General features: G+C 45.2%; 1 protein-coding gene across 1 annotated transcript; it reads right to left on the bottom strand.

Annotated features, from left to right (window-relative positions):
- Positions 1-360: 360 nt before the first annotated feature.
- Positions 361-1,550, bottom strand: LOC100273345 (germin-like protein subfamily 1 member 17). The gene is given in 2 exon segments (NM_001147786.2): positions 361-1,297; positions 1,386-1,550. Coding segments are annotated over 2 exon segments (681 nt in total). The 5' UTR covers positions 1,510-1,550; the 3' UTR covers positions 361-740.
- Between the last annotated feature and the right edge of the window lie 13,001 nt (positions 1,551-14,551).

Here is a 14,551-nt window from a genome sequence, read left to right as displayed (position 1 = left end):
ACTACCGGAATCCATGGCTTTGCCGAGTGCTTTTTGTCGGGCACTCGGTAACGAACGCGTTTGCCGAGAGCAGGACTATCGGCAAAGAATTACACTCTGTAAAGATATCTTTGCCGAGTGCCAAACACTCGGCGAAGGCGGTGCTCGGCAAAGGGTCGTCAGCAGCCGTCTATAACTGACGGCCGTTAGCTTTTGCCGAGCGCTGAGAAAAAGTACTCGACAAAGAAGTCTTTACCGATGTACTGTTCGTCGAGCCCTCTTTGCCGAGTACGACACTCGGTAAAGCCTTTTCCGAGTGTTTTTCAGGCTTTGCCGAGTTGCTTGAGGCACTCGGCAAAGCGCCCGATTCTGGTAGTGACTATTGTGTGGCACATATGGTGCTCAACGGTCTCTTAATTGTATTTATGATGCAAAGCTAAAGGCTTATGCAGTCTCTGAGGTTGTACATGCCGACGGACTGAATTCGGCTGTACATATGTAATCCAGAGCATCATCCCCAATCATCGTTAATTACACTTGCAATGAACTCGTATTCTTTTTTTTATATTAGATAATAATGAAAAGTTTACATTAAATATTATTAATCACGCACAGTAATAAGTTTCACTCCTCCACATGCATACCGGCCATTTATTCAATATTATACATAGATGTACGTACGTAATTAATATAAGGCTTGTGTTGGTGGTGCATGCATGCAACAAATAAGCAAGCAAGTATATTACTAGCTAGCTAGGCAGCTAGTAGTTGGTATCCCAGAACTGAGACTGGAGCCAGTCGATGAGTTTCTTCTCCACCTGGAACGCCTTGGCCAAGACGTCGTCCGAGATGGGCGGCTTGGAGCCGAAGACGGCGCTGGCGATGGTGATGACGCCAGGGTTCTGGCTGCTGAGCGACGAGAGCGCCGCGGCGGGCTTGTCGTGGTCGAGGTTCATCTGGAAGTGGATCATGGCCTTGGGGAAGACGAAGACGTCGCCCTTCTTGACCACCTTGGAGAAGAGGCGGTTGGGGTTGGACGTGACGAAGCCGAGGTAGAGGGTGCCCTCGAGCACGGTGAGCAGCTCGGTAGCGCGTGGGTGGATGTGCGGCGGGTTCACCCCGAGCGGCGCGTAGTCGATGCGCGCCAGCGAGATGCCCAGCGTGTTCAGCCCCGGGAAGCTCTCCACGTTCACGTTGGTGACGTTGGACCCCACCTTGTTGTTCGTGTCCCTCCGCTTGTCGATGATCATCGCCGCGTTGAAGAAGTCGTCCGGGGTGACCGCCATCGGGTCCTTGCAAGGGAACCCGTTGACGCGAACTGGAGACGACGACGTATATATATATTACATGCATGCACACAAGACAAGAGAGATATATGCACAAAATAAATGCATGTACGTACGTACCAGGCGAGTTCTTGTCTGCGACACAGAAGTCCTGGAGGGGGCTAGGATCGTAGGCGATGGCCTGCTGCCACGACGAGGCCAGCGCAAGCAGGGCCGCTGCGATGAGGACCAAGGAGGAGGCCATCTTTGCCAGCGGCTTGTGTAGTTGTGTGCCGGCCGTTTGGCGTTTGCGGTGGATGGGTGAGTGAAGTGTGCGTCGTTGGGCAGGGCAGATGTGTGCTGCCTTTATAGCAAGCAGGCTAAAGGTGGCGTACGTAATGGCCGGCGCAAATAGTGAGGAAAACGTAGGTGGACCTTATCAACTTGCATTGCATGCGTTAAACGGAACGGGTCAGAGGTTCAGGTACGTGCTCAGACTAGCAACAGTACGTGTGTGCACCGTGGCATTTAATTACTCTGACGTTTTTAGCGATTGCCACCTAACCCCTTCGTGGATCGATCAGCAGCGAAGACCGTTAGTTAGCTAGCTAGTATAATTAATCATCGCCTAGCTCTTCCATGTATATTATCTTGCATATGCATGTATCAATATATAATTATACAGCTAGAACGGGTCCATGCTAGCTCTGCTGGGGCGGATGTAGGGGAGGGATTAATTGCCGAGGCTGCAGTCCGAGCTGTGGGCTAAAACTTATACGAGCAGATCTTCGGACTGCTACAACTTACCTCGATACCGATCGACCTCGTCCTTAACTCTACTCATCTGATTGCACCCCATCGGTCGTCATTGTCTGTATATCATCAGCTACCCTCCATCTCCTTCATGGCGCAGTGCAACCATAGCTAGCATGCGCCCATGCCCGCGCCTAGGCTCTAGGTAGACAGGCGGTATTGGCTAGCTAGCCAGGTACCAGCCGTCTGCCGCCAGACCACTGGTGCCACGGTTGGGCGACGGGCTGCCGCTGCACTCTGCTCGATCTCTTGGCTTTCTCTATGAACCAGGATTCAAGACGAAAAAAGAAACAAAATGGATGATGAGAGTAGATGAATAATATCATGCTATGCTATATTGAGCATGATATTTGAAGATGAAAAAAGTTGAAGCGTTTTCAAATCATATATAAGAACTAGCTAGTAAGATAAATATCTCGCGACCGCAACTCATATAAGCGAGATGTATTGAGCATTGCATTTATAGATTGTATACCTACTTTGGTCTACATGTTTCTTAAAGTTTTGGATTATATTTTTTACTTTATCATCTTAAATTAACGCGATTTTATCATTTGGTTCATGATAAAAAAAAAATTATTACTTATTACCCTTTTCTGATCCGTCACACATGACATATACTCTCTCTGTCCCAAAGTAAAATTTGTTTCTGGGAATTAGTGGATTTATACAATACTTGGTGTATATGTTTTATATATGTGTATAGATTCATCATCATTAATTTGAACATAAACATAAAAATTAAGACATTATTTTGAGACGGATGTAGTATTTAGCTAGTGCACTAACTAAAAAGGCATTATTTGGTTGAGAAACTAACGGACTTTCGTTTTGTGAATAAACTATAGCCGACGCGGCGGCGAGAGGAAGGGCAGAAACAAAAACAAAGAAATGTTCGTTATTAAGCAGATTATAGCTGGCTGCCTCGATCAGACTATTGCGAGGGTTGTATCGTTTTCAATTCCAAGGCTGACGCAACACTGACTTGCCACCGGGTTTTCCTGGGTGTGTTTCCTTGCACGCAAGCCACGAATGCAACAAATGCGCACACCTACGACTCTCAAAATTACCTTTTGTTTCGGTGGAATTGTACGTAAAAGCTAGTTCAGAAACCCTATTTTTTATAGGATTTCACATGAAAAATTAATTTATTTTTTATTGGAAAAATGAAAATCATTTAGAAAAATAGAGTTCTCAAACTAGCTCTAAGAAAAAAAAAGAACAGGCGCACACACACCCATGTGAAGTTACAAGAGGTTTATCTCTTTCTGGTCTGTAGGATATGAAGTTCAAAATTACTGAGTGAAACACAAAAATTAGAAGTAGGTCAATCAAAATTACATAGATCGAGGAGTGATATAGATACCGCTGGAGGCAGTCTTAATTCAAGTTTAAACCAAGCGGATCAACATGGATTAGTTACCCCCCGTGCTAAGGTAATAAGAATTTTTATGTGGTGCTTTCATTTGCTATCCTTAATGCATGCATGCATATAGCCCTTATCTTGTGTAAGGTTGCACACTTCATGTTTAAACTTGCTTGTATTGTTGACTATGAAGGGAGTGAATGAGAGCCAATTAATTTTTTGCTGCTAAAAGTTGAAATTGAGCACTTCAATTAGGATGAAGAAAGCGATCAAAACAAAAGCACATCAGCACACCAGTGATCTCAAGATTTCAAAATCTTCCTAAGACTCACACGAGATCAACAAAACGAACGGATAGTAAATCGGACACCGAAAAGTCTAAATCAGCCCAAAACTGTGTCCTTATGTAGTGCTTCTTTCAGCAACACAAAACAAAACTAAACCAAATGGACTCCGATTGAGCTGAAATTTTACACACACCTTGACAATTATTGTTTTGTCTCCACAAATTTTGAACTCAATTGGGTTTGTAAATCAATCACGGATTTGAAAATACGGTCAGAATTGGGGTTTTGTTGGGGCTTTCTAGAACGAGTTTAAACTGAGTTCTTCTCAAATCATGACCAAAATCTGCAATAATAGAGTGTATGCAGTGATCCAAGAAGTGTAACTCACCACCAATCAATCCCCAAACCAGCCCACCCTTCACGAAGGTTCAAAGCATCTATGGATCTCGGGATCTACTAGGGAATAAAGCCTAGGGTTTTCTAAAAAAGAGACTAATGTGTCAGCCAAAGAGATAGTTGAAACAATCAGCTCACCCTTCTATTTATGTAGGGTTACCACTTCTCAATCTACCCCTAGAGACATAGAGCCTATCCACTTAGTCGGGGGCGAAATTGACTAACTCCTAGGATTTTAATCTGACGGGCACACGCTCCACACGAAGTTGCCTCGCCTTGACGCACCCTTCGCGTTGACGCCATGTGCCGACTCCGATTCCCACTAGAAGCGCCACTGTTGAGTTTTGAGGCCAAACTCGGTCGAAAACCCACCGTCCATAGCATAGGGTAGTTTTTCGAGGATCAACCACCAAACCACAGTGAGTATCGCACCATGTGAGCCACACCATGTGAGCATCCCCCACGTCCTGGACACATGTCCCTCCAGTCCTCGACCCGCGCCAGCGACACGGTCCGCTTCGCCACGTCCTCGCGCGAGTGTCTGTCCTAGGTGTCAGCCACCATGGCTAGTCATCCGGTGACTCTGGTTCCTCGATCAAGTCCTAGTGCTCGTCCTTCACCGCTCCCCATCCACCGACACAAACCCGCATGACCTTCACCTTCGCAGTTGACCACTGTCCCCTGCACACCATAAGTCGACTGACATGGTTGCACAACACATAACTCACGTCTTAGTCAGTCCATGAATCAATCCGAGAACAAATAGAGAAAGAGAAAGGTGTGGTAATTCCTTTTCTCATATTAAGATTATGGCCCCAGGATTCAATAATTTTTTGATCTACCACTGGTGTCAGACACCGATGGAAGTTAACATAACTTCCATTAGCCGTGTTAGAAGCCCCGGCCTATGGGTGTTGGTGTGTCGTCGCGGTGCTGCCCAGTGCCGGCCATTGGTGGTCCATCCCCACTGAACAAGTACCGAATCCACAACGTCACCGAACTAGTGAAGAGCGAACGACCAGGCAACCAACAGGCATCAATTCTGCAAAGTGTTGAAGAAGAACAAATAGAGAAAGAGAAAGGTGTGGTAATTCCTTTTATCATATTAAGATTGTGGCCCTAGGCTTCGATAATTTCTGGATCCGCCACTAGTGTCAGACACCGATGGAAGTTAACATATATAACTTCCATTAGCCGTGTTAGAAGCCCTGTCCTATGGGCGTTGGTGTGTTGTCACGACGCTACCCAGTGCCGGCCATTGGCGGTTCATCCCCACTGGCCAATTGACGAGTCCCCAGCGTCACCGAACCAGTGAAGAGCGAATGACCAGGCAACCAGCAGGCATCAGTTCTGTAGAGTGTTGAAGAAAAACAAAAGGAGAAATAGAATGGTGTGGTAATTCATTTTATCATAATAAGATTGTGGCCCCAGGCTTCAACAATTTCTGGATCCGCCACTGGTGTCAGACACCGATGGAAGTTAACATAACTTTCATCAGCCATGTTAGAAGCCCCGGCCTATGGACGTTGGTGTGCCGTCATGGCGCTGCCCAGTGCTGTGTTAGAAATATGCCCTAGAGATAATCATAGAGATGAGCATATTTCTTTGTATCCATGATATATATATTGCTTAATTGAATATCCATGGAAGGCACCTTGTATTGATTAGCAATTATGTGAATTGTTTGTGAAATTCTTTACTTATATGGTTATTCTAAATGATGTCCCTAGTCAGAGTCGATGACTAGCACATGTATTAGTTGATGACTACATTTCACAAGTCATGAACATGGAGATGTTAAACTAATAATGTGGGCGCATGTATGACATGAGGCTGGACCGACCCAACGTGAGATATTGTAATATAGTTCTCTTCTTGCAACATGAATACTGTATCCTTAGACCTGAGATTGTCGCATGTTCTCAAGATGTGAATTGACTTACTTAGGGACTATCAAACGCTATCCCGTAACTGGGTAGTTATAAAGGTAGTTTTGGGTTTGTCAGGAAGCATGCTATGAGGCATGGTCAGTCAAGATGGAATTTGTCCCTCTCTTTGTGAGAGAGATATCTCTGGGCCCCTCGAGTGATTGGATCAAGAAATGCATGGCCGTGCTAGGGTTAAGAGTTAACCATTGAAAGGATTCCAATTCACAGTATCGAGAAAGAGAGGTCAGCTTAGAGCCAGACCAAATATCGTGAGACAAAGGGAACAGCATGTACGTAATGTCGCAATGGTTCGTCTGATATGATCTTTACGTACACATAGGAGTTGACATGTCTTGCTAGAGGCCGCTGTCAATTATTGGGCCAAGTAAGAGTACTCGGGCTATGTCTATTTGTACGTGAACCTATAGGGTCACACACTTAAGGGGAAGGAAGCCTAATTCGGATTAGATCCGAAATTAGACTGGGCTTTAGGGTTAATGATGGGCCTCGGCGTCAGAAGCCCACCATAACGCCTATATATTGAGGGGCGGGGGCGCGGTTAAGGATAACCTAATTCGCCACCAGCGAACTAACAGCCGCCGCCCACCTCTCGCCCTCGCCAAGCCGCCGTCGCGAACCTAGCAGTTCGGTACGCGGCGCTTCCTCCCTGTACGTGTGGATACCTCAGAGGTGCTACATCTGGAGCACTTGGACGAACCGTGCGAGGACGTGAAGGACGCCGGCGACTGCACGGCACTGCTCGACGCGTTCGTCTACATCGAGACGTCTTCCGCTGCTCTGCGCGTCTAGTGGTAATTCCATGACCTATAACCGCAGTAGTTCTTGGTATTATGGGGATGAAAATTTTGTTTTGCGCTAGCGTAGCCTCCCCGTAATCCTACAGTGGTATCAAAGGCAGGTTCTGCGTAAGTTTTAGGTCTGGATCTAGGTTCATGTGATGGATCTACTTGATACACGGTTTGCTTAGATCAATTGGTAATAAAGGGTTGAAGTAGATTACATCGGATATGACTGGAGAGATCAGTTCGTCCTTCTCTGTTGTATGCGCGACTTGCCCCTACCGGCTGGAATCACCATCGGGGCTAACTGCGTACACAACCAGCAGATTGACGCAACAGACCGTGGCTATCTGCTGTAGTGGCGAACGTATAGAAACGTGTTTGTCTAACCTGTTTTTGCAGGACATGTGATCGGTATGGCTATTATGTGTATGTGATGCATGTTAACAAATTATTCATGACCTGCGTGTCGTGACCAGGGCAATACGGCTCGAGCCACATGTATTGTCCAAATTTAATGTAATGACCTGCGTGTCAACATGTGATGATCCAAAGCGTATATGTAATTTGTTTACCAGCATACGTTAGATAGGTCTTGAAGGACTCATCACCTGGAGGATGGCATACCTATATCATGGAGATGGAGATCATCGTGATGGACAGATTATTGGAGATGGAGATCACCATGTGAAAACAAGCCATACCGAATCACAACTGTTGTGTGAATGCCATTCTTATTGTTCTACTTGTTTATATTGCATATATGTCCTTGCGTGCGATGTTATAAGTAGGACGATCCCTCATAAATGTTTAAGCTTTAATGCCTCTCCAAACCTTGCACTATCATAAGTCTTGTACAATTGGTGGTGGGTCTATGAAATTAGGGTGCCACCAGTTTTCCTTGACTAGATAGGTTTGTATCGGATACGAACTGCAGAAAGGGTTGGTTAACTTAAACAAAGTCAGCTTAATGGTTAAGGACTTTGAGGCATAAGGTTGGGAGCCGAGACATAGAGATGTCACCCAACAACAGGAGTCATATATATGATATGATTAGCAAGGAGTTGCTTACCGATCTACCTTGTCTTCTAGCGGTGATGCTAAAGCTCACTAGTAGACTTGTTAGTTGTGGATTCTGAATCACTAAGTATCAATAGAGGGATATTGATTTTAGTGGGAGTAGACTATTAAATGTTTAATATGATTTACTCTGTCATGGATATTTTTGTCTTAGTATTTTGCATTATTTTGTTGTAGATAAATGGCACCTAGCACACCAACATTTACTTTGCGATCGATTCTTGAAAAGGATAAGTTAAATGGAACAAACTATACGGATTGGATCCGTAACCTGAGAATTGTTCTTAGGGCTGAAAAAAAGGAAGACGTTCTAGACACCCCACTGCCAGAGGATCCTGGTAAAAATGCAACTGTCGCAGCTAAAACCGCTTACAAGAAAGCAATGGATGCTAATCTTGAAGTAAGTTGCCTAATGCTTGCTTGCATGGAGCCTGAGCTCCAGATGCAGTTTGAGACAAACCATGAGGTGTACGATATGATCGTGGCGCTCAAGGATATGTTCCAGACTCAGGCTAGGACTGAAAGGTTCAATGTGTCCAAAGCCTTTCTGGAATGCAAGCTAGCAGAAGGCGCAGCAGTTGGGCCACACGTAATCAAAATGGTTGGTTACAGTCAGAGGTTGGAGAAGCTAGGCTTCCCAATAAGCCAAGAGTTGGCCACTGACTTCATTTTGGCATCTCTTCCGCCCAGCTATGGAAACTTCATCACGAACTACCATATGCATGGGGCGGAGAGGGGCCTCAATGAACTATGTGGCATGCTGAAAACTGCAGAGGGGGACATAAAGAAAAGTGCTGGCAGCAGCGGCCATGTGATGGCGGTCCAAAACAAACCCAACTTTAAGAAGAAGGGTAAGTCTCAAAAGAAGAAGGGCAAGGGAAAGGGTACAGTATCCAAGCCTAATCAAAAGCCCAAGGCTGGACCAGCTGCAGATGCAGAGTGTTTTTATTGCAAAGAACTTGGTCACTGGAAAAGGAATTGCAAGCAGTACTTGGCCTCTATTAAGGATCGCGGCAGTAAGGGTACAGCCGCAGCAGGTACACTTGCTATTCACATTACAGAAATTTTTCTTGCTGATTCTTATATTAATTCTTGGGTATTTGATACCGGATCGGTTGCCCATATTTGCAATTCGATGCAGGGAATGATAAGAAGTAGAAGCGTGAAAAGAGGAGAAGTTGATTTCCGGGTAGGCAATAATGCAAGAGTTGCTGCGTTGACCGTCGGGACGATGCAACTCCACCTCCCATCAGGATTTATTTTGGAGTTAAATAATTGTTATCTAGTTCCTAGTATGAGTCGAAACATTATGTCTCCTTCATGTTTGATGAAGGATGGTTATTCATTTGCGAGTGAAAACAATGGTTGTGTGATCTCTAAGAATGGCATGTTTGTGGCTTTTGCATCCATTATGAATGGGTTATTCATTTTAAATCTTGATGATGCACCTATCTGTAATATTAGTGCTAAAAGGCCTCGGCCTAATGATTTAAGTCCTACCTACATGTGGCACTGTCGTTTGGGTCATATAAGTGAGAATCGCATGAAGAAGCTTCATTCTGATGGGCTTTTAACTTCGTTTGATTTTGAATCATACGAGACATGTGAAGCTTGCTTACTTGGTAAGATGACCAAGGCGCCTTTCACGGGTTTACCGGAGAGGACATTAGATTTATTGGAACTCATACATACTGATGTGTGCGGACCAATGAGTACGACAGCTAGGGGAGGATTCCAATGCTTCATAACCTTCACTGATGATTTTAGTAGATATGGGTATGTCTACTTAATGAAACACAAGTCTGAATCCTTAGAAAAGTTCAAAGAGTTTCAGAATGAAGTAGAAAATCAGCGTGGCAAGAAAAATAAAGCACTGCGATCAGATCGTGGTGGTGAATATTTGAGTCATGAGTTTAGCAATCATCTAAAGAGTTGTGGAATTGTTCCACAGCTTACGCCGCCTGGAACGCCTCAGAGGAATGGCGTGTCTGAGCGACGTAATCGGACTTTATTGGATATGGTTCGATCAATGATGAGCCAGTCGGACCTACCTTTGTCGTTTTGGGGATACGCTCTAGAAACAGCAGCTTTCACACTAAATAGGGTACCGTCTAAGTCCGTAGTTAAGACACCATATGAGATGTGGACTGGGAAGACTCCCAGCTTGTCTTTTCTGAAGATTTGGGGTTGTGAGGTTTACGTCAAACGACTACAGTCGGATAAACTCACTCCAAAATCGGACAAGTGCATGTTCGTGGGATATCCAAAGGAAACTTTAGGATATTACTTTTACCACCGGTCAGAGGGCAAAGTGTTTGTCGCCCGGAACGGTGTGTTCTTAGAGAAAGAGTTTCTCAAAAGAGAGAAAAGTAAACAAAAGGTGTATCTTGAAGAAGTTCAGGATGAGTCAGTGGGACAAGATTCAACAAGTGATGCTAATGTAGCAGAACAAGTTGAGACGTCTATGGCAAGAGAATCACCACCACAACCACGAAGGTCAGCAAGGCTTCGCGAGGCACGAGGAGAAGTGCTATTGTTGGGCAATGGGGAAGTGTTGTTGTTAGACAACGACGAACCTGCAACATATTCAGAAGCGATGATGGACCCAGATTCCGAGAAATGGCATGTCGCCATGAGATCCGAGATAGATTCCATGGGAGAAAATCAAGTTTGGAACTTGGTTGACCCGCCTGATGGTGTTAGACCTATAGAATGCAAATGGATCTATAAGAAGAAGAAAGACATGGATGGAAATGTTCACATCTATAAGGCTCGACTTGTTGCAAAGGGTTTTCGACAAGTTCAAGGAGTTGACTATGACGAGACATTCTCGCCAGTAGCGATGCTTAAATCTATTCGGATCATTCTAGCTATTGCCGCATATTTCGATTATGAGATTTGGAAGATGGATGTCAAAACAGCTTTCCTTAATGGAAACCTAGATGAGGACGTGTATATGATACAGCCCGAGGGTTTTGTCGATCCGATCAATGCTGGAAAGATATGCAAACTTCAGAAATCCATTTATGGGTTGAAGCAAGCATCTCGGAGTTGGAACATTCGTTTTGATGAAGTGATCAAAGGGCTTGGTTTTCATCAGAATGAAGAAGAAGCTTGTGTTTACAAGAAGGAAAGTGGGAGCGCTGTTGTATTTCTGATCTTGTATGTGGATGACATATTATTGATTGGGAATGACATTCCTATGCTGGAGTCCGTCAAGGCTTCACTGAAAAAGAGTTTTTCTATGAAGGACTTAGGGGAAGCAGCATATATTTTGGGCATAAGGATCTATAGAGATAGGTCGAAGAGGCTTATAGGATTAAGTCAAGATACGTACATTGACAAGGTTTTGAAACGGTTCAACATGGAACAGTCCAAGAAAGGGTTCATACCTATGTCACATGGTAAACACCTTAGCCAGATGCAATGTCCTGCAACGGCTAATGAGCGGGAGCGCATGAGTAAGGTACCATACGCCTCAGCAATTGGTTCAATCATGTATGCCATGATAAGTACACGCCCAGATGTTTCATACGCTATAAGTGCTACGAGTAGATACCAGGCTGATCCAGGTGAGGATCACTGGACAGCGGTAAAAAGCATTCTTAAGTACTTAAGAAGGACTAAAGATATGTTCCTGGTATATGGGGGTAAGGAGGAGCTCGTTGTAACTGGTTACACCGATGCTAGCTTCCAAACTGACCCAGACGAGTTAAAATCGCAATCAGGTTTTGTGTTCACAATAAATGGTGGTGCTGTTAGTTGGAAGAGTTCCAAACAGGAGACTGTGACTGATTCTACAACAGAAGCCGAGTACATTGCAGCTTCTGAATCTGCGAAGGAAGGTGTTTGGATAAGAAAGTTCCTCATCGAGCTTGGTGTGTTTCCTAATGCATCTAGCCCATTGAACCTCTACTGTGACAACAATGGGGCTATTGCGCAAGCTAAGGAGCCAAGGAACCACCAGAAAAACAAACACGTACTGCGGAAGTTTCACCTCATACGGGAATTCATTAGGCGGGGTGAGATAAAGATATGCAAAATACATACAGATTTGAATGTTGCTGATCCTTTGACAAAACCTCTTCCACAACCTAAGCATGAGGCACACGTGAGATCTATGGGTATTAGATATCTTCTAGATTAACTCTAGTGCAAGTGGGAGACTGTTAGAAATATGCCCTAGAGATAATCATAGAGATGAGCATATTTCTTTGTATCCATGATATATATATTGCTTAATTGAATATCCATGGAAGGCACCTTGTATTGATTAGCAATTATGTGAATTGTTTGTGAAATTCTTTACTTATATGGTTATTCTAAATGATGTCCCTAGTCAGAGTCGATGACTAGCACATGTATTAGTTGATGACTACATTTCACAAGTCATGAACATGGAGATGTTAAACTAATAATGTGGGCGCATGTATGACATGAGGCTGGACCGACCCAACGTGAGATATTGTAATATAGTTCTCTTCTTGCAACATGAATACTGTATCCTTAGACCTGAGATTGTCGCATGTTCTCAAGATGTGAATTGACTTACTTAGGGACTATCAAACGCTATCCCGTAACTGGGTAGTTATAAAGGTAGTTTTGGGTTTGTCAGGAAGCATGCTATGAGGCATGGTCAGTCAAGATGGAATTTGTCCCTCTCTTTGTGAGAGAGATATCTCTGGGCCCCTCGAGTGATTGGATCAAGAAATGCATGGCCGTGCTAGGGTTAAGAGTTAACCATTGAAAGGATTCCAATTCACAGTATCGAGAAAGAGAGGTCAGCTTAGAGCCAGACCAAATATCGTGAGACAAAGGGAACAACATGTACGTAATGTCGCAATGGTTCGTCTGATATGATCTTTACGTACACATAGGAGTTGACATGTCTTGCTAGAGGCCGCTGTCAATTATTGGGCCAAGTAAGAGTACTCGGGCTATGTCTATTTGTACGTGAACCTATAGGGTCACACACTTAAGGGGAAGGAAGCCTAATTCGGATTAGATCCGAAATTAGACTGGGCTTTAGGGTTAATGATGGGCCTCGGCGTCAGAAGCCCACCATAACGCCTATATATTGAGGGGCGGGGGCGCGGTTAAGGATAACCTAATTCGCCACCAGCGAACTAACAGCCGCCGCCCACCTCTCGCCCTCGCCAAGCCGCCGTCGCGAACCTAGCAGTTCGGTACGCGGCGCTTCCTCCCTGTACGTGTGGATACCTCGGAGGTGCTACATCTGGAGCACTTGGACGAACCGTGCGAGGACGTGAAGGACGCCGGCGACTGCACGGCACTGCTCGACGCGTTCGTCTACATCGAGACGTCTTCCGCTGCTCTGCGCGTCTAGTGGTAATTCCATGACCTATAACCGCAGTAGTTCTTGGTATTATGGGGATGAAAATTTTGTTTTGCGCTAGCGTAGCCTCCCCGTAATCCTACATGCTGGCCATTGGCGGTCCATCCCCACTGGCCAATTGTCGAGTCCCCAACGTCACCGAAACAGTGAAGACTGAATGACCAGGCAACCAACAGGCATCAATTCTGTAGACTGTTGAAGAAGAACAAATAGAGAAAGAGAAAGGTGTGGTAATTCATTTTCTCATATTAAGATTATGGCCTTAGGGTTCGATAATTTCTTGATCCGACATTGGTGTTAGACACCGATGGATGTTAACATAACTTCCATTAGCCATGTTAGAAGCCCCGACCTATGGGGCGTTGGTGTGTCGTCGCAGTGCTGCCTAGTACTGGCCATTGGCGGTCCTTCCCCACTAGACAATTGCTGAGTCCCCGCGTCACCGAACCAGTGAAGAGCGAAGGAGTAGGCAACCAGCAGGCATCAGTTCTGCAGAGTGTTGAAGAAGAACAAATAGAGAAAGAGAAAGGTGTGGTAATTCCTTTTCTCATATTAAGATTGTGGCCCCAGGTTTCGATAATTTCTTGATCCGCCACTGGTGTCAGACATTGATGGAAGTTAACATAACTTCCATCAGCCGTGTTAGATGCCCCGGCCTATGGGCGTTGGTGTGACGTTGCGGCGCTGCCCAGTGCCGCCAATTGGCGGTCCATCCCCACTGGTCAATTATCGAGTCCCTAGCGTCACTGAACCAGTGAAGAGCAAACGACCAGGCAACCAGAAGGCATCAATTCCGCAGAATGTTGAAGAAGAACAAAACGAGAAAGAGAAATGTATGGTAATTCCTTTTCTTATAATAAGATTGTGGCCCCAGGCTTCGATAATTTCTAGATCCGCCACTGGTGTCAGACACCCATGGAAGTTAACATAACTTCCATCAGCCGTGTTAGAAGCCCCGACCTATGGGCGTTGGTGTGCTGTCGCGGCGCTGCCCCGTGCTGGCCTTTGGCAGTCCATCCTCACTGGCCAATTGCCGAGTCCCCAGCGTCACCGAACCAGTGAAGAGCGAACGACCAGGCAACCAGCAGACATCAGTTCTACGGAGTGTTGAAGAAGAACAAGTAGAGAAATAGAAAGGTGTGGTAATTCCTTTTCTCATATTAAGATTATTGTGGCCCTAGGCTTCGATAATTTCTAGATCCGCCGCTGGTGTTAGACACCGATGGAAGTTAACATAACTTCCATCAGCCGTGTTAGAAGCTGACGGAAGTTAGCTAACTT

The sequence above is a fragment of the Zea mays genome, chromosome 2 (assembly GCF_902167145.1).
Source record: "Zea mays cultivar B73 chromosome 2, Zm-B73-REFERENCE-NAM-5.0, whole genome shotgun sequence".
NCBI classification, from domain to species: domain Eukaryota; kingdom Viridiplantae; phylum Streptophyta; class Magnoliopsida; order Poales; family Poaceae; genus Zea; species Zea mays.
The sequence above is the reverse complement of the archived record's forward strand: the minus strand, read 5'-3'. Positions and strand labels throughout refer to the sequence as shown.